This window comes from Bradysia coprophila, unplaced genomic scaffold (genome assembly GCF_014529535.1).
Source record: "Bradysia coprophila strain Holo2 unplaced genomic scaffold, BU_Bcop_v1 contig_232, whole genome shotgun sequence".
Lineage (NCBI taxonomy): Eukaryota > Metazoa > Arthropoda > Insecta > Diptera > Sciaridae > Bradysia > Bradysia coprophila.
In genome coordinates, this window is record NW_023503493.1 from 16,964,747 (window position 1) to 16,986,392 (window position 21,646).

The following is a 21,646-nucleotide window of genomic DNA, read 5'->3' on the forward strand; positions in this document are numbered from 1 at the left end:
TTTTCAACATTGAAAAGAAATTTTAAAAATACAAGCTAATTACAAGCTAATGCAGAGAAATTAATCCATTCTGTCTAATTCAAAATAATTTCTATTTACATATGATGTGTTTACCGGCATGACTTTTCCTTCTGCTCGGGTAGAGATTTGTCTAGGTATCATTCATGAAGTAGGTCACGCGTGACGACTATTCGCATCTCTTTCTGTTACATTTTTATCCATATCTTGCATTTCTTTCGCAAGCGTGACATACTTTTTGAATGATCCCCTAATTGATATGTGATGTATTTAGCAGTTTTATTCATTACAGATCTGAACATCGAAAGAGCCCATCGAATCGATTGAGAAATCTCATATTTTTCAATTACGAAAAGAGAGAAATCAGAGATTTCTAGGTCGATGTGCTGTTTAGATCAGTGATCAGTTCAGTGAGAAAACATTTCATTCGAGAAGAGAAACCACGATTTTCTGTGTTGTTGTTTATTATTTTCAAAAGTTTCAATTCTTTTAAACCAAATCTATAAATAATTTTAAAGTATTTAAGGAATCTGATGTTCTTAACCTTTTACGGGCGGCTTTTCATCTGTTGTCGATAACGACGACAAAAATAAACACAAAGCTCTAACGAATGTGACGTTATAAAATGAAATGAAGTAAAAGATTTCGCATCGATCTCATAAAACTTTGTAGTTACAAAAATTATAAGCTTGTCGTCTGTGAAAGGTTAAACATCTACAATTTACTTATTTTCTTACAATTTATTCTACTGTTACAGAAAAACCCGCGAAAAAGGAAGATTACTTAAATGTTGATTGGGCTCCCAATCAAAATTTGGGACGCTATGCAAAGAACCAAAATGTTTGGAAGTACTACCTTGCTTCCAAAAGTCGTGATGGGAAACCTCGCCTGGTAATTTACAAAATACTAAAAAACGATTTATCAATTATCGTGATCTAAATTTAAATTTACAGAACAACACTACATCTAATGGTCAAGAGACCATGTCGTCGAGTCTACCCGAAAAATCGGTTTCACATCTGCTCTCAACATATGACGTAGCCCCGGGCACACTTACATTAACTCTAAACAGCAGCCAATCAAATGCCAAGTCACCAGTGGGAGCGAATACTCTGAACTCACTTGTGCCTGTGCCTGAAAAGAAAAGAAAAAGAATTGAAATTATCGAACAGAAATTTTTTTTCCCAATGGAGATCCAGACTGAACTGACAATGACCGATATAAGTTATCTGTTCTAGCAATATCAAGGTTTAGTTCAAGACAGAGAAAAGATGCTGTTGCAGATCTCAAATTTGAAATTGGATTACGACTACTTCCGAGGTAACGATAAAAAGACTTTGTTTTACACTGGGCTGCCTACTTGGAAGTTGTTAAATCATTTATTTAAGTGGGTTGAGCCGTTTTTGCCAGAGCATGGAAATGCGAAACTGTCCCCTTTTCAAATGTTTGTTTTAACGTTGATGAAGCTTCGACTCAATCTTCTCTTTACGGACCTAGCTTACAGATTCGAAATTCAAGTAAGCACGGCCTCAAACTATTTCCATCGATGCATATACATTTTATACAAAAAGTTTTTCGGTTCTAAGTTAATTTTCTGGCCTGATGATCAATATTTGATTATAAACACCCCGAGCTATTTTCGAAGTCATTTAAAGGATAAAATTACAGTTGTTGTCGACTGTTTCGAACTTTTCATTGAGAGATCATCAGTTTTGCGTGCACTAGCACAGGCTTGGTCCACCTATAAACACCATGTTACCATCAAATTTTTAATTGGCATAAGCATGTCAGGCGCAATCATTTTCATATCGCCAGCATTTGGGGGTAGAGCTAGCGATAAAGAGATTACCCTTAAAAGTGGTTTCCTTAACTTTCTTAAAAAAAATAATCTCGTGTTGGCCGACAAGGGATTTCTTGTTGAAGAAGAAATCAAAAAGACCGGGGCTTCTCTACGTATGCCTTGCTTTGTCAAAAATGTTAAACAATTGGCCCCGACGGACGTTGAGCACACAAGAGAAACTGCTAACTTGAGAATTCATGTGGAAAGACTTATTTCGGTCCTTCGACAAAAATTCAATATTTGCTCAGATTTGGCTCCTATGTCAGCCATATCGAAGAAAAACGATTATTATAATAACGACCTCTACGATAAAATTGTATACATTTGTTGTTGTTTAGTCAATTTGTGTCCTCCGACCATTGTTAATAACTTTGAAATGTAAATACATGTTAATACATCAAACCAGGCAAAGTTTTCTTTCTCTAGCATAATGGTGATTATGGGAGGGAGGAAGCATCTTACTCAAATGTATTTCGTCTATTTCAACACGATAACTAATTGCTCAGTAAATCTTTAATATCTGACTTCTACATCCATTTTCATTTCAATTGTTCGTTCTCATGTTCCCATTTTCCAATATTTTATACGATTATCTTTAACTGTTGAACATATACATGATATTGCACATTAGTACAATTTGTTTATTAGATATAACTACTTACATCAAAATGATAAAATTTAGTATCCTCGAACAACGAATTTACGAAAGGAATGACCAGACCACGCATATGTTTTGTTGTCTGACAATCGATTTTAAAGGCCACTGAAATTGCCACTCTGTTGAACTTCAAGAACGAGACTTTAAACCTGATTAGTGGAAAGTGAATTAGGAAAGGCTGTGAGAACATATTGAACTCTGATACTTACATTGACCGTCTCAGAATCGACTCAAACAGTCACGACTTGACGAAACCATAAGATTCAAGATGTTTAAATTGACTTCTTTTTGACGATACGAACGGGTCTTTAAAGTTATTACAAAAAAGGTTAGACGACTTTTAGGTTACATCAAAAGAAAAAGTTTCTTTCGCGATTTTTGATGTTAAGATTGGTTTTCATCGACAAACGCATGCAACTTATTATTATCGTAAGGTACAAAAGAGACTTCTAACCGGAACAAATTAAGTGAATCTAACCTATAAAATCGCCAAGAAACTCTTTGATTCAATTTGAAGGGTTTCGCCTAAAAATACACTTACATAATCTTTGGGTTAGCGGCATATAACTATTTCTGTTTTTACTGCACACCGAAACTATGCACACATATTTTTATTTTGTTTTTCTTCTTGTTTCGATTTTGGTTTTTATTTACAACGGACACTGGTAACAAAAATTTATTCCGAATGAACTTTCAGTGCTGCTAGATTGTCAAACGTCAGGTTGCAAAAACGACTATTGGTAAATACTAGTATGTTTGGTTTTGTTAGGTTGTATGTCTGAAATGTTTTCTAACCGGTAGGAACGGTAGCGGATAGTACTTTTTACCGTGTCATAATGTCGAAGATACGGACCTAGCTAGAGTTTTCATCGGAAATAAAATCTGATTCTTTTTCTATTTTTTTTAATCTTCATTCAGGCCGATCAAAACCGTTGTACTCTCTCAGATACAGAGTCAAAACAACCACTTATTCACGTCTTCTTTCACTTTTCGTTCCTAGTGACGTCACTTTTCATTCCCAGTGACGTCACTTTTCGTTCCTAGTGACGTCACTTTTCATTTCTAGTAACGTCACTTTTCGTTCCTAGTGATATAACTTTTTTTTTTCTAAAAAAAATCCTTTTATTAATCCTAAATTTGTACCTATACATGACACAAATTCCACCCATGGAGTGGCTTCTATTCTTACCAAAAATTACCCTACTACCCTACATAACTTTTCGTTCCTAGTGACGTCAAATTTCGTTTCTAGTGACGTCATTATTCGTTGACGTCACTTTTTGTTTCCAGCTGTGTCAATTTTATTACGGAATTTGGTATTTATTGTACGAAATGAAAATCAAATGTTGGAACAATAGGTCTATTTCAAGCAACTGTAAACACGAATTTTCGCTGGCCAAACGATTTCATCCATAGAGATCAGTTTTCATATTATATAAATATTGATGAGGTTACGTCTATATGGACAAATCTAAGTAACAAGTAGTTGTTTTGGAATCTCTGAGTCTGTTCGTTCTTCATCTATTTTAACGCATTTTAGCAGCGCATTGACTTGACTTGACTCGACTTGACTTGAACATAACAAATTGGTGCCTGCGCACATACCCGGTAGAGCTTGAACGTGAAAACTTCCAACGATGCAACGTTGCCATATCATCGTTGAATGAACTCCCTTTTTGCAAGGCTGTATACTTTGGGGAGGTCACGCAGATGCAGATACGCGGGTTACACACCACGTTTCATACAAAAAATTCACCACGCCTTACAAATTCAATTTTGGTGAATTTGTTTGTATGGAAAAGGTGTGTTCCCGCGTATCTAATAAAATGGCGATCTGCGTGACCTCCCCAAAGTATACAGCCTTGCCTTTTTGCCCCCCTAGTTTACTGACAGCGGCTCAACATAAAATAGAGGTCTGAGTTTTCTCTGCTGTGTAATTTTGAATACTCTTCTCTGGCTTCGTTCTCGGTGTACCTACACACATTGTGTGTATTGGGATATGTTAAAATATACTATTTAAAACGGCTAATCATCTGTTATTGACAACGAAGACAGAAAATAAATTATGAAATCTGACAAAGTGTAATGAAAGCATTGTCACTTCCTACCCGACTATTTCAGCAGATTTTTTGTTTAAAAAGCTAGAGTTTGCATTTGCCAAATTTGTTTCATCTTTACCCTCATTTGCCTGTGATGCCAATGATTCAACAAGAATAAATAAATTGTTTTTCATGTGTCGGGGCCGAAAATGAGGGAGTTTCGAGATTTTTCTCGGGTTTTCGACCCCTTACATGAAATTTTTTTTGAGTATCTGTTTTGGACGATTGATTTTAGGCACTTTTATTCACTCGCGAAATTGCCTAAAAACAATCGTCACACAAATAACTATTGCGTAATGCGCGTAATGTGTAAAATTTTAACCTCGCTCTACTCCAATGTGTGGGAATGCCTCTAGTACAAAGTTAAATTTTACGAAAAACGTCAACACAATTATTTCTCATATGAGGGCACACACAATAAAATTGCACAACTTTCTATAAGTGGTAATATCTAATGACCTACGGGGAGATTTAAATTTAATTTTAATAGTGAAACATGTATTTTGGTGTATAAATTTTAGCAACGAAAAGTGTTTTAAACTCGACGCAACCACCCCATGTAAATGATTTACTGACAATTTGGTTTGCATGGTCTACACCTTAAAATTAAAGCAAAAAAAAAGTGATGAGTGGATAGTTTACATGTTTATGTAAACATAATTGAGGACACACATTAGACCATCGTTGAATTTCCATCAAATAGCCATCAATGGTAAGTGGAATGGTAGTTCTATTCGAAAAAATCAATTTTCTTAGGTCGCATTTAAAAAAAAATTGAGTTTCTGAGAAAAATGTTCATTGTGGAATTACTTCTTGGAACTGTTTCCACACACACACCAATTATATCAACATGGCCGACCAACCTTTTTTTTTCGTATATTTTCGCTTGAGTGTATTGGTGTGTTTACAAATACACGACTGGTGGAAGAACGATCTCCACAGACTTTTTCATTTTAAAAGCAGAGGAAGAACTGCAAATTTTACCTCTATCATAACGTCCATAAACATTAGCCACTTTAGGAGATGCGAAGATGTTTTGTGTATGTTTTGTCTGGTTATGATTCTCGGCATTTTATATTTATATGCGTTGAGTTGTTTCAATGTGTGTTTTCGTTGGATAAATGAAACATTGGGATATGCTTTTAATAATGTTATTTAATGGCACATATAATCATAACAATAAATAATGTTTTTATTTCCACAAATAATGACATTCATTATCGTGTGTTGCCTTATCTCTTCCACTTTGCTCGTAAAAATTAACATTTTATCAATGAAATGGCTGGAATAATTATAATGAATGAATGAATGAATGAAAATGTATAAATAATTTTAACGTAGAATTTTGCATGCACTATTAAAAATGTAACCGGTCAGGTCAGCAGTCAGTTAACACATTTTAGCAGATTGGAATGAATTTCAATTCAGTATATGAAAATATTTTTGTATAGTCTCTGACTGAATGAAAATAATCAAAAGTTCAATGAATCGCCAAGAAATGTGCACCGCAAACGACAATCGAGACAGTTATAATATTTTCGAATGTTCTGAATTCTCTCACGTATTTTGTCAAGAAAAAATTTATTTTTGCGCTATAAAATGTGTGCCGATTCGCGGACTACTCATTTAGTAAATTGCATTTAATTTTTACAATGTTGCAACTGTAGACAATTACTACTGGAAGTCGTATGACTGCATGAATCCTATTTTCTATACGTATTTCATCCAACGGTTTTATTAAAGGATCATTTTGGTCAAATGTTCACTGTTAAGGTGATCCCCAAGAAAATGTGGCACTGACTCCAATTTATTTGTAGAAAATCATTTTCCATGTGAAATAATTTCAACTAAATTCGAAAATTCGCATGGAAAATTCCATCTTTGATTGATTACCAGCACAAATGTGTTAGTTGTTTGCTCGAGAGAAAAAACAACGCAATTAGTGAAGATATGGAGACTTTGATAAATCTTCGGTTTAAATTAACGCGACATCTGAACCAATTGACCTTGTAGAACAGATTGTACTGATTGATTATTGTCGCTTAAATCAACTTATCAGTTGGCCAATTAATCGATCAGTTGACGAAGTGAAGAAGATCGACTGATGAAGTGGACAATGTATTTCGACAATTTAAATTGTTTTCTGTCACATTAGGTCGAGATGTTCGTTTTTATTACGACCTTTCGTCTGAACAGATTTATTCCTAGTTTTATTCAGTTTTTACTGAGAGATTTTACTTTCTGTGGGAATCACGACAGAGTAAAATAAACCAGACAGGAGCGCTTCATTTGACTGGGGACCAGAATTATCTAGTTGCATTATATTTTACGAATAAAATTAATTCATTTTGTGTCAGTGTTCATTTGAGTTCATTTTCATACAGTATTAGGACCCTTATTTGACGTTTCAAAAATGAACCGCTCCTCATGCCTGGTTTATTTTAAACTTCCGTGCTTAAAACCCATGTTGACTTTCTTCTTACTACATTCGAGTTTTAAGAACTCTTAGTTTAATCTGATTGATTCAACTAGCTCACATTCGATTTTCAATACATTCGGAATATTTTCCATTTTCTTACAATTATGTCCATCCATTTCCCATCTTAAACATAATTGAAAATCTTCCAGCAACACACGAAATAAATTATTTATTGGAATTGAAAATTTTCTATTGTTGCAAACCATCAATGTGTATACGAGATGAAGTAATTGACTACGAGTGAAACAAAAACTCTTGTACCCATTGTATATCTACCGCGAACGGTATGTAACGTTGATAGATGTGTTATATCAAAATAATGCCTCTCTACTTAATATGCTTTATGAGTCACGCTTTAAAAAAAAACCGTCTACTTCCTCAATGTTTAAACTCTCTCGCCGAGTATTAACAGGTATTACATCGTGCGATGTGTTAATTACATCATCATGCCATCTATCATCATCATCGAAAATATGAAACCAGAATGGTGTTGTATTATCAGTATAAATATAGCTAAAAGTTCCTTATGCTTTAAAAATGTACGAAGTCTATTTTTAGCCTTAAAGTACAGAAATTATAATGTGCGTTGGAACGAAAAGAAAAATCATTATGATGAAGATGTGTTGAATACTTAAGCTTTTTAAGTCATTAAGAATGCTGAGATCTTGTAAATTTCCGGTGTGCTGACGATGTTCGTAACTATAAGCAAATATAACAACAACACAGCCACTGTGTGTTTACGTAGAAAATGCGATTTTGATATTGCTGAAGTCACCGTAGCAACGACAATGTTAAGTGATGTTTCTAAACAAGTCGTACTTTGTGGATAAGGAATGTATAATGCTTCAGTGATAGATAAAGTACACTCTGATGAATGAAAATTCTTGACTTAAGTGCGTCTCAGACGAAACTTGAAGTAAACCAATTAGTGTTTCTCTCAAATAGATCAATTTATTTTGACGGTTAATTCGACACTCAATGATTTTGTTCAATTAAAAATAGTCTAAGTCATGGAAAATTTTGTAAAATGTTTTGTGTCGTCATTGTCCTCATCGGTTAGGACAATGACTCGCAGCTGTACAGTAATTTTTCGATAAATGAAAAGTAGATCGAACAATGACTCGCAGCTGAACAGTAATTTTTCGATAAACAACAAGTAACAACCATAACAAGGAACGCTGAGCGAATGTGTCTGTTCAAAGGCTCTAAACCAGGCAAAAGATTAACATTTATCGGTCAAAAATGGTCCCTACTATTCGCACGTATCGGACGCATTTTTCAGCGGACTTTTTGATATGTTTGGTCAATAGAAGCCAAAACTTCAGAATTTCATTATTTTACATTTGATATCGAAAACGTAATTACATGCTCCGCAGATTTTTTTTAATACAATTTTTTCGTCTTCGTAGATTTTCGAGTAGAGGAGCCTACTCTCAAATTTACACGTCGCGTTCCAACAACACTTTTCACGACTATGTGGCTTGCATGTATCTAGAAAGAACTAGATACGAAAGTGCATGTTTGGTGTCGTTAGAAAGCTGACAGCGATCGATTACAGAGTAACCGTTAGAAGTTCCCTCATTTTAAACTGCTCTTAGTGTAGGTAAATTGTAAACCCAAGAAAACCCTAAACGCCTCGAAAGTCGCAATTACCTTTCCAACAACACGCCTCTCGACTATGTGGCTTTCATGCATCTAGAAAGAACTAGATACGAAAAGTACATGTTTGGTGTCGTTAGAAAGCTGACAGCGATCGATTACAGAGTAACGTTTAGAAGTTCCCCCATTTTAAACTGCTCTTAGTGTGGTAAATTGTAAACCCATGAAAACCCTAAACGTCTCGAAAGTCGCAATTACCTTTCCAACAACACCCCTCACGACTATGTGGCTTTCAAGCATCTGGAAAGAACTCCATAAGAAACTTGCATGTCTTCCACTAGACACACAAGCATCGATGAATTTCTTTGATAGTAGGTTTGGCTTCTAGGGACTGTTATCTTTCAGGGCACATATAAATGGTGTCTTGGTATTTTAACCTCAAATCAAGCTGACAAGCACACCTAAAATACTCAATGTACACTTCCTCATTAAGAAACTGAAATTCAAAAGTTTTTAAGGTCTGAATGGTCCCTATTTTCAATTACAATTAGTCACTAATTTCTCAGACGTATTTTTCTCAATAAAAATCAATCAACCAAATATTCGGTGTCCCACTAATCATACTCAGGTAACTAGCTATAATTATGAAGTGCCTGTTAGCGTGTGTAATAACCAAAAACAGATATACACCATGCATGTTTATTCATATTCCATTGCAATGAAAAGATTGAATAACTACATACGGCAATTGCAATTTGGTTTTCCATTAAAATTCTCTATTTCCTAGAATAATTGGCTGCTCCCTTATTCAGTATTGTTGAGGCTTGTGATTTCAGTGAAAAGTTTAACGTGCAAATTCTGAAATCAACAATAATTAAAACCACAAAATTTATATTCGAAATGAGTTCTACGTATAACATACAACAAAAATACAAAACCATTCCATAAACAAATTTACGTGTAAAAATATTTGTGCAAAATTCACTTGAAATTTTCTGTTGATACAACGAATTAACCGCACACCAGCAGCGCACAATACATTTTGATAAATTTCGTTGCCGAGACGAAAAATGTGTTCAATAAAATCAACATTTTTTTTCGTTAGTTGTAGTTCAGCCGTTCTCTGAGCTGGAACGTCTTCTTGTTTCGCTTCATAAATCGGACGAGAGATATAACATTTTGTCAATGAAATAAAATTTCACAGAAAACGACTAAGTTTTGAACAAAAAAAAGGTTTTCTTTGGATATTGTGTTTTTGTATGTCGAAAAAAAAAACAATTTTACGGTGAGGTGTACTTGTGAAATTGGTTTATTCATAAAAGAGAAATAATAAAATTGTTGAAAGAAATATAAGTGAAAAACGTTCGCTAGCTTATTGTAATATGCGGTGTATGTGTTTAGTTTAGGTGTTTTTTTACTCTTCGTGTTTGTCGTAGATAAAAATTCATCTTGAAACCAATTCGTAGTGACTTTATTAGAGAGAAATTTAAAAAAAACTACTTGTATGAATATGCGGACGTGTTATATGAAAACAAAAATCCGAGATTGTTAAACAATCAAATTCGAATTTAAGGAGAAATTCACTTTTCAACTTTTCTGACTGATGTGCAGAGTGATCGACGTTTATATAAAATTCAAAAAATTTGTGTTTCACCGCACAAAACTCCATTAACCTCAACGCCTGTATCATTAACTTGATTTTTTCAATGTAAAAAGGTGAGATAAATTTTGAAATTAATTTAGAGAAACATTTTTCGTTGTTAATGTCACATTTCTTTTGCAATCCACTAATTCCATTCGTTCTTTTTGATGTCGTGTGTTTTTTATTTCTATCGAATCCATAACGTTATAATATAACACACACGGCGATTAATTTGATTTGCAAACATTCGCTCATTAACAAAAATGTCGAGACAACGAAATTATCATCCTCGTCTAATTATAAAATTGTTTCGCTTCACAATTCAGCGGCTCAATTTTTTTTTTTTCATTTTGTAACAAAAATCTGAAAAGACAGAAAAAATATCAAAAAATTGAATGGAGAACGATTCCACGGAATGAGGTCGATTAACTTGAAATTTATTTTCTTTGGTTCGATTTTGTTTTAAATGAATTCCGGGAAAAAAATGGTTTACGACAATGTTGTGTTGGAGCGTTTAAACCTGATATTGTTTATGTGTTTCAGTATTTCAGCCGGGGGTGTGTGTTAGCTTTCTGTGTACACAATTTTGATAAAAGGATCAAGTTTTGAAAATGTCACAAACGCAACAAGTGTTGTCTACTCATTTTCCGTGCCATATACAAATCAACGGGATGCCACTCCTTGCTGTTTATGTTTATGAAAATGATATTATAAAATCTGACATCATTACAGACATGACATGCACAGAAAATTAGTAATTTTGAAGAAAACGTGAACTCTATAATTTACTATTCTCTCTCACTGCCTTTATTCTGGAATGAGGAATGTGGTCGTGACCTACGCAGTATTCAGTGATGATTTATGAATTCTATCGTTAATGGTGCGCACATTAGACAGCTAGTGTTGGCAAATTGTGTCAAAAACTTTTATTTTCGCAACAAGTGACGAAACGTAGCACTTTCCGTTGCCTTTATTGCGAGAAACGTTGCACACAACTAGATGATAAATGCTTTTTTTAGGCACACGATGTGTATTGTCACACTCGGCTTACGACCTGGCAATCTTCACATCTAGTGCCTAAAAAAGCATAATCACTCGGTTGTATAAATAACTATTTCGATTTCTGGAAAGATTTCTACTGAAAATATTGTCGATGAATTTTCGATTAAATGAGACCTTAGCAGTACAAACTTAAGGCAAAGAGTGCGTTCGAATCCTACCAAATGCTGAAAAGACCAAATCAACTTGCAATTGTTTAGTACAGAATTATCTCTCGAATATCGTAAATACCAATAACCGCCTTAATCACATTCTTTCGGTTGGTTTTTATAATCTAATTGTACTTGATCTTGTTCTCGCTGTCGGTTCCCTCCACTTCAATTTCATCGAAATTATTATATTAGTTTAGGGAAAAGAGATCTTCAGCCATGCTCCAACTATCAGAAAACGTTTGTTGCTGAAAGTCAAAAAAATTTTCGTTTCTCAAAAATTTCCAGACCACGTAATTACAACAAAACAATACGGAATTCATTTCTCAAACTTTAAATTTAATTCTCTTAATGCATGACAATTTACTGGGAATTTTACATTGTCGTCATAAGACTTATAGCTGCGGCTGCGGTCCTCTGTATCAGTGTGATCTAATAAAAGTCATTATGTTAATGACGTAAGCCTAAACATTTCCATTATCGTGTCTTGTCTCACTGTAAAATTCATTTTATCAGTGAATTCTTGGGATTATAAACGGTAACTGAAGAGATCATTTTAATATCAATTTTCCGAGTATAGTCTATAAATTTCTGTTAACACATCCTTCATTGTCTTGCAGCTCTTTTTCCAGGAATTGTTCAGATAAACTCAAGAGTTCATGCGAAACAAAATGTTTATTAGCCCCAATAATAATTCTATTGCCTGTTTGCTCTTGAAAAATGTGCTAAAATTAAACAACGAGCGCATATATACACTGATATCGACGAATACTTAGAATATTTTATGTATGACGTTCGCTTCTTCATTTTACACTAAATACTCTGCATTGGTATTGCTCGTTGAAGAAAGAAATACGAAATAATTCTGCGAATATTGAGATTCGGCTATAGGTTCGTCTTTGTATAGATTGAATATAATGACACAGTTACGGCCGTGTATGTATATTACTTCTAATAAGATAGATTTGAAACGTGCACAGTCGTGTTCATTCAACAATTTTAGCTTGGTTTACTCACGAAATGATCTGAACGAAATTAGGAATAGTGACTGACATGTCATCGGATTTCTTTCACATGTCGCATACGTAAATCAATTGACAGAAAATTATGAGTTCATGAATAGTTTTGTTTAGTTGAGTCATCTACAACATTTTGTAAGCACACAAACACTGAAAAATTCCATTACACCCCACGTGCTATTGCTTATTGGAAAGTAGCAGATTTATAATCGAGAAAAATCATAAACAGTAAAGTTTGAATTGAAAAGCATTAGTTGTGCGCTGAAATGCATTAAAACTTTTAAAAGTCGACTTAAATTGTGGATGAAAAGCCCTTCAACATAATGTGGCGAGATGAGTTGTAGGTTTTGGTAAACATTCCTGCTATATCCATTGAAGATGCGGTAATTAAAAGTTTTGTAATGGATTTCAAATTGATTTTCATACTTGAAAGTGGAGAGTCTAGTAGTAGTAATAGGGTTTCAGTTATGTAACAAACATTTCATTTAACGAAGATGTGCAACTGAATAAAGTTTCCATGGAAGAACGAGCTTTGCCAGATAATTTAATCTAAGATTTTCTTCATGTTTTCCTCGTTTTCCACGAACCTGTTACACAATCAGTTACGTGCAAAGGGAGTATTTCATTTTAACAAAGGCTTCCAGACATTTTTGAACAGTTGAGTGTTTACGGTCTGCACCTTAATGCAATAATGCGTCGTTAATCAACGAATTTAGCGCTTCCTGTTCGAATAGTTATAATTTTCTCAATGTATTGAGTAAAACCCTTTCAGGACTTAACACACTTTCTGCCATTATTGCTGTTCTGCTTTTGGACACATACAAAGGTTTGCGGTTTTCTATTACGTTTGTGATATTTGGAATTTGGTTACGTCTGCAAAAAGTATTCTAAAGAAACCATGACGTTTGCTGGTGTGTTTCAAGAATGTTACGGTTTTGACACTCGGTTTCCGATAATGTGGATTTTGGGAAAGATGACAGCAAGGAAATTATTTATGAAGGGAACTTCTCAGAGTTTACCGAATACAAAAAAATTTTTAGGCGAATAATTGAAAATTACAGTTTTTGGATGTTTGTGTTAACCTCAGGATTTGACCTTACAGAGCTTACGGAAGTTTGTTAGCATCTTCGATTCAATATAAGCACTTAAACATTTCAACTTCTCATAATTCATCGTAGATGCTTGAAAACTCCAATAAGCCCTATTTACCCTGAAAGTACATGCAATTACCTTTCTAATGACACCCCACACGACTATGTACGTTTCGTGTACCTCGAGTTTCTGTAAAAAAAATTGTAAGTTTTCAGTCGTCTCTCGGTTGAAAACGTCAACTGCACATATCTCAGTGTGGATGAATTTTAAATCCAATCAGTCCCTATTCGGCTCAATAGTACATGTGATTACCTTTCTAATGACACCTCACTCGACCCTGTACGGCTCGTGTAACTGTAGAAATTTTTGTAAGAAAAGTGCAAGTTTTCGGTTTTTGATCACCTCACACTAGCCAGACAAGCTTCGAAGAATTTTTTTGAACGTCGTTTTGGCTTCTGGAGTCGAATACCTTACTGAGCACATATAAAAAATTCCAATAGAAATGCGTCCGATTTCGGTCTTCTGTTTTTTCAGAAAAAATTCTCACCTTTAATTGAGAGATCCTCACCAAGAGAAGTTATACGTCTTCCGATTTTATTTAGCGATTTTTTAGGCATTTAAGCTTTGGAATTTCGTCGTATCTGTACAAAAAAAGTGATACTGGAATAAGGAATGCGTATATCATGCTAAGTTTTAATAATTTCCAACGATAAATGTTGTAATTATTTCTTCGAAACAGCAAAAACAAACGTGGACGTTATCTTGTTGTGATCAATCATTATATAGTGTCGTACTTTCCTATTTCATCTAATCTGAGGTACTTGAACTTGACTCAAAAACACTTGAATTCGACTTTGACAAAATTGCGAGAACCTTCTGAACACCAGAATCTGATTGAAAATCGTTCTATGAACAACTATTAAGCTGAACTTCAAGGATGATGGGATTTTAAAGAATTCGTCGCTGGAAATGTAACAATCATAACATTCGAATGTTTATTTTAGCTCGGGAAGGACTATACTTGTTGATATATGTAGCGTATATCGTTAAGTGGAATTAAATTTTGTTCGAGTTCTGTTGTGCCAACTTTTCCAAATTTAGAAATTAGTAAGGCTTCGCCAGACAAAATGCCAAATTTCCATTTAAAACTCTATTTCTGTCACGACATTATGTTCATATAAGCCTACCTGATTTAAATATTTCCCCGAAAATGTCGTGATTTCATCACTGTACATTTCTAAAATTACGCAACGTAACACAACCACGTACAATGTAAGATAACAATTTTCAATAAAATAATTGAAAAAAAATCCAAATAATAAAATGACGCAGCGACGACACAGATAACCAGTGTTCCAGTGTTCCAATATAATTCATCACTGAACATGACAATAGGAATCTTTTGCGTTTTATCTGAAGAAAAATTTTGATTAGAGAAGCGTGTGTGTAAGACGCTCAAAATAACTGCCATTTACTAAAGTTTTTATCATTTTTATAATATCAAGTAAATTATGTGATTCATTCATATTACAGCCCGTTCATTCGATCTAAGTACGATGGAATTACCAGGTTGGGTGCATAACCTTTTATTGTCAATGACACATTTCATTAATCTTGGTATTTTTCATTGGAAATACTACTTCGGATTACATCATTTTTTAAGTAATTATTTTACCTGGTCCCCAGTCTGTATCAGAATGAATGAAGATAGATAGGGCCTTGAATTGTTCGCATATCAAACGACTCCACAATTGATAGATTTCTCAGAATTTCTTTTTTAATAATTTTTGGTTATAACTTCTTTGCTACGGTTTGTTTTGCCTGTTTTACTTCTGGGTAGTCAGTTTCGTTGTGCGTAGGAGTAGCTTAAAATGTATAAATATGACGAAATTCCGCCAAGAAGAATTTACTCTTCAAAGAATGGATTGGGGGAAAAGAAATTCGTTACGATTGAATAAACTGGAGATAATTGAATTTTAAGCTCGTCACAGAACTTTTTTTCCAGTAAAATGATTATCTTCTCGAATAAAAGTGTTTTCAACGGAATTGATTGCAACATTTTTTTTCGGAATCAGGTTTATCGAAAGATATTTTATTTTATATATAACAGGTGATGTTCACACCTCTCTCTAACACCCGTCGATCGTAATTGTCGTTTCGAGGAATCACCCACTGATTATTTTGTTCGAACAATCAACGTGCGAAAATTAACGTCTAATCAGCAAATAATTGAAATTGATTTTGCGATAAAGAAAAATGTTAAAATGCCACCGTAACCAATCAATCGGGTTACCTAAATAACAGTTTAAGACTGAAACCTATACGTAAAATCGGTTCTGTGCAATTAAATTGCTTCGAGTGAGTAAATTTGAAAAAAAAAAAATTCTTCCAGCAGAAAATTAAACATTTTGATTGATTCATTAGTCACGATAATACAAAAGTTTCATTTCAAATTTTATTTTATTTATTCTACGAACCGTTTTACCCAACACCACTTTGTTTCAAACTGCCTGCCTAATAAATCAATTTTGTATGCTATCCTTCAATGCTCTTGTAAAATTATATTTTAACATATTTGCCTCGTTCGTCTTGTCTTGTTCTGTCTCACTTTGGATGAACAAATTAAAATTCTGAGAAAATGCAATTTTGCAGTGTTCTCGACCTCTTCTGTGTTATTTTCTCTTGTTTTTATGAGTCTTTTTTTCTGTTCTGACTGGCTTAAGTTTTTGGAAGATATGTTTCTATATAACTGTCGATCGATTTAGTAAACAGCAGAAGGGAATGTTTAGTTAGTGTGTCATCGACTCTACGTTTTAGTCTGTTGAAACTGAAATGTTTTCATTTCGAAATTGGGTTTCATTTAGTCACAACACTTCTACGAATTATTATACAGACTAGACTGTTGCGTTACTCGTTTTTTACTTTTATGGAAATTTCATTTGTGCTCTCTTGCAACCCGAACATTAAAATATGTTGGGATTCATATGTGCTCGTAGTATTTTAAATAAATAACTGGACTGCATAGCTGTGTGACGAACATCGTTGTTAGTTATCTGATTCCAGCGATCTTATAAAGTGAATTATTTAGTCTGTTCCAATCTTTCACATATAAGATATATGTCCACCACAATTGAAGTTCATTTATTTTAACTGGTTAAAGTTGTTATAATCAAATCATTTAATGGTCTCAATGCAAAATTGTTTTGAAACATTAGTTCCCAGTTCCCATTGAATCGAAGTGCGCTCTTAACATACTCTTTTCTTTACATTTCCAGACAATATTTTACAATAAAATGCATCAACAGTGGAACTGTCGAAAGAATAACCAAAATTGTCCAGCCGGAAACATTTTTTAATTGATATTCATCTCACATGGGTCATCGGCAGAGCAAAAATCAGCGACCGCTAGCTTTACCGAAAAACGATAAACGCGCTAAAGATAGACCGAGCAAACGAGCGTCAGCGTTACGATCCTCAATCATCATTAAAATTCGTATGCTTAAAATGGAATCAAAAGATTTAACAAATAATTTAAACGTGAAATGCGATCAAAGAAGTAAGTGCTCTTGTAACGATAATAATGGACACCAATCAACAAACCCAAGTTTTAATAATCAAAACACAACGATAACAACGTTACCGTCACCACAAAATCAGTATATTCAACCGGATGCACAATCCAATAAAATGAAGAATGAAGAAATTGAGCATCTTGAAGACCGGATTAATCAAATTAACAATGACAATAGTACGACGTTTGTAGCTCGACGCAATCAGTATAATAATCGTTCCAGCAACAGCATCAACAACAATATTATCAACGACAATGAGATAAACAGCGATGCCATTGGCCGCAATGAAACGGAGGGAAAAGCATCAGCCATCTGTGATAACGTAACATCAGAATCCGATCGAATACAAATGGAATTGAAGAACATCGGTGTGAACAATTACAAACGAAGCAATTTAATGATGCATCGTGGATGTGACATCAGAAATATCCCAAATGCGATGCTTTTGTCATCGTTGGATCAGCAATTCGTTGATAGTATGCCAGCGAACACAAAAACTATGAACAATTCCAGTATTTATCCAAATGCCAATAACGCAACAACAGTAACAACACCGTCCACAAGCAAAGGGCCAGATTATATTCCGATGGCTCCAATTAAGTCTAGCGATAAGATTGCAACCGAACAAAATTTCCTCACCAACGGCGATAGCGAGCTGGCCAATTCTTTTATGCAAATGGGTCTTCCATCGAATGATGGTGAGTGTCAAAATTTTATTTTGCCTTTCGGGGTGAGTTTATGTTGTGCAACACTGTTTTATCGAACGAACTGACGAATATCGTAAATTGAAATGAGGTCAAGAAAAGCGGAAATTTCGTTTCACTAGTCAGAACACACCTTTTTATTGCACTGAATCAACTTAGTGGATTTTATAGATTCGTTTTAATGTTGTGTGACAATTATCTGCAACGAAGAAAATGTTCGATGCGCGCTCGTTTTGAATGAAGTCGACATTCATTAAAGTGGAAGAGAACCTTGAATGTGTCGTCAGGACAGACGAAAATACATTTTCCCGATATTATTGATGCATTTCGTCTCACGCTCTCATTACACATTAAAACTTTTCCCTTGACATAGAAATAGGATAACTGAAATACATTTCTCGGAAAATTTTCTTTTATGCATCCATCGACATCGTTGTGGACGACTATCTTCTCATCAATAGACAGAATGAAAAGAATCCGTCGGTTGTACAGAATAATTTAAATTGAAAATGGTTTTCAATATTATTTGGAAAACAATTGGAAAACTTTTCCATGAATAATGTGGAACGTTCGATATAGTGACGTCGAACGGTTCGCTTTAAAATTCTATTCTCCATTCGACGTGGGATTAAATTCCGTTTTCTTTCTTTTTTTTTCTTTCGCTGAAATTGTGTTCATTTCAATGGCACTTGATGTCGTCGTTTCAACCACATGACTTGGTTTTATGTGCAAATTCTGAAAACTTTTGCCAATAATTTTTCTCTTTTACTCGGGCATCTGATATGTCTTGAACGCATATAGTTATTGTAATAAGAAATGAACATCGTTTGCTGTATACTTAAATAAAACACGAAGTAAACAAGACTATAAAGTCGCTTTACGAGAAGGAAAACGATATTTGAATTTCATTTTTAATTTGAAATGTTTGGAATCTTTGGCTTTATTTCGTTTTCTGTTATTTACAAATGGGGAAAAGGATGACAAACGTATTTAAATTGTACTTGGAAAAGGCGTCAATTTTTTTTCTGAAATTTTAAATTATCTAAACAAACCTCGGTTCTAGTAACTCTCCTACAATGTTTTAAGTGGTCACTTTTCCGATGGTTGGTGGATGGATAGGTGAAATGAATTTCGAAATATTTGATGCACTCCAATGTCCATTTGTTTATTGAATCATTCTGAAGGGATAGATTTGCGGTAATTAATGAAAAGAGATCAAACTATCAGTTTTAAGACGCATGAAGAACATTTTTGAATCCAAGCATTTTGCCACGGTATGTGGGGATTCATTATTGATACGATATTCATTAAAGTTATAGTTATAACTCTCCTTAGATAAAGTATGTTAAAAGTGTCTGTGAAATGATACTGAAGAATGTGCCCTAAATGCTTTAACATAGTGGAAATAAAAAATTCAGATAAATTCTGTGGAAAACGTGACTATTGTAAAGCTTTGCCAGCCATGAATAATTTTAATGTCAGGAAAATATTTTTCCATATAAACTTAGGAATGTAGAAAATATTGGGTGCTGTGAGGGGTGTAAAAAACACGAATCGATATCCACAGTCGCTTATTGTGTAGCACCCAACAGCATTTCCGGGAATTCGAAGTACAGTCGTCACTCCATTTTATTTCGTAAGCTGAGAGTAAAGAGAAATTACACTTTTGTTGAGTTCATAAAATGTGTTGTCAATTTCTTAAACCGTTCCATATAGCCTCACAGAAACAAGAATCTAATTAACTGTCATTGCAATTTCACAGATTGCACAAAGGATCCAAAGGACAAAGAGACCAAAAGCAAAATAACCAATTGGTCGAAGAAATTTAACTGCGTCAAAATTTTGAGTCCGAAATCATCATCACATATCCAGCCACAACAGCAGCAACATCAGCCGTCGTCATCCAGGTCACAACGGCAAACCGGTTCGACGGACACGAACAACTCTATCGTTAGGCATTCAGATACCAGGGCACACAGCGATCATAGAATGGCAGCTGAAGCGGTAAAAAGACTGCTGGACATGGAAAAGTAAGTGTTCAAGTTGCAGAATGGACTTTCGAACGCTTTACTAAACGTTTTTCCATCGACAGATTCAATCCCTTAGAATATCCAACTGAAGATTGTGACGAAGTAGCTCGAGTGCAACGTGCCCGTGAAATACACGAAGGTGTGGATCCACCACCGGGATATCGAACAATTTGCACAGATCCGGTTTATGTGGCTGCTGATCCATCGTTGGACAATCGTTTATCTACCTGCTCCGCCGATGATAGAGACATAATGAATGCGATACGGTCGATACCAGATGGTCATATTGACGGCACTAGCATTTTAAACACCTCAGACACTTTTCCCAATAATTTGTTCAATTCGGTTGATCAACAGCCGAGAGTCATACACTCTCAGGTAAATGTTTGCTTGCTTGCAGTAATATTGAGCTTATTTAACCAAAACGTTTTCACTTTTCAGGTGGATTTTATTCATTGTCTTGTACCTGACTTACGAAAGATTACAAATTGTGGCTTCTACTGGGGCAAAATGGATCGTTACGAAGCGGAACGATTGCTGGAAGGGAAACCAGAAGGTAAAATTCACATTGATTCGATCGAATGAATATGTGGCATTGACAGTTGTTCGTTCGTTGTAGGTACATTTTTGCTTCGTGATTCGGCGCAAGAAGAGTTCCTATTTTCCGTATCATTCCGGAAGTACGGAAGATCGTTGCATGCCCGCATTGAACAATTCAATCACAAATTCAGTTTCGACTGCCATGATCCTGGAGTCTTTACATCACCCGAAGGTAATTATGCGATCCTTTTTTTTGAAGATTTCATTGAGCATTATAGAGTCATTCACTGACTGTCAGTGTACTAAGAAGCTTCGTAATTAAAATTTGTTTTTTGTTTCGCCTTTCAGTTACTGGTTTACTGGAACATTACAAGGATCCGGCCTGCGTTATGTTCTTCGAACCGGCGCTAACCCAACCGTTAAACCGTAATTTCTGTTTCACACTACAGCAGCTATGCCGATCGTTAATCGTAAGCAGTACAACATATGACGGAGTCAATGACTTACCTCTGCCCAGCACACTAAAGTCATACTTAAAGGAATACCACTACAAACAGCGCGTTCGAGTGAGACGCTACGACCAATAATCAGAAGAAAAAAGGAAAATACAAATTTTTACTTGAAAGGAGTATACGGTGATCGGACCGCAAACGGCGGTATTCGATCGAAATTTGTAAACAGAATACCCATACGGTAGAATCTCCTGATTATTAGTTTTTTCTTTTCTTTTTAATTTATTTGATTTGTACATAATAATGGGCTAATTTTAGATTTTTAATCATATTTTTTTACAGAATTTTAATGATCATTTTGCTTTTTAAAAGTTGACGTTAAATTGACGATTTAGTTTTAAATTTTATTCAGAAGTCAGAAATTTTGTCTCCGATCGAATGTTTCCCAGTGACAAAAACAATGTATCAAACGATTTAATTTTAATTGACTTCGCTTCGAATTATAGGCTATAATCAATTCCGATTGATTCTGTTGATTTATCTCAATTAGCAGTTGAACGAACATTGTCTTGGTTTTTAAATTTGAGACTTGTGTTGACAACTTTATTTTATCGAAAATACAATTAGCGTCGAAATGATACTAGCCCATTCAACCCACTTGTCATTTTCATTTAATTCTACTGATTCCTGTGAC

At 34.6% G+C, this 21,646-nt stretch overlaps 1 protein-coding gene across 2 annotated transcripts; it reads left to right on the forward strand.

Moving 5' to 3' along the window:
• The first annotated feature begins 4,982 nt into the window (after positions 1–4,982).
• LOC119077052 (putative uncharacterized protein DDB_G0282133) lies at positions 4,983–21,339 on the forward strand. 2 transcript variants are annotated; one of them, XM_037184182.1, is made up of 7 exons: positions 4,983–5,327; positions 16,930–17,924; positions 19,693–19,960; positions 20,023–20,338; positions 20,402–20,516; positions 20,580–20,732; positions 20,849–21,339. In XM_037184182.1, the coding sequence occupies exons 2-7, from the start codon at positions 17,027–17,029 to the stop codon at positions 21,085–21,087; spliced, it is 1,989 nt and encodes a 662-aa protein (XP_037040077.1). In that variant the 5' UTR covers positions 4,983–5,327; positions 16,930–17,026; the 3' UTR covers positions 21,088–21,339. The 2 variants fall into 2 exon arrangements, with proteins under 2 accessions (XP_037040077.1, XP_037040078.1); XM_037184183.1 differs by lacking the exon at positions 4,983–5,327 and adding an exon at positions 9,802–10,409.
• The last annotated feature ends 307 nt before the right edge of the window (positions 21,340–21,646 follow it).

What these genes read in the sequence shown, in the direction of transcription:
- LOC119077052 (XM_037184182.1), top strand. Translation starts at nt 17,027, where the DNA reads ATGGGTCATCGGCAGAGCAAAAATCAGCGACCGCTAGCTTTACCGAAA. An exon ending in CGAGAGTCATACACTCTCAG is followed by an intron (nt 20,339 to 20,401) that starts GTAAATGTTTGC and finishes TTCACTTTTCAG; the next exon opens with GTGGATTTTATTCATTGTCT. An exon ending in GCTGGAAGGGAAACCAGAAG is followed by an intron (nt 20,517 to 20,579) that starts GTAAAATTCACA and finishes CGTTCGTTGTAG; the next exon opens with GTACATTTTTGCTTCGTGAT.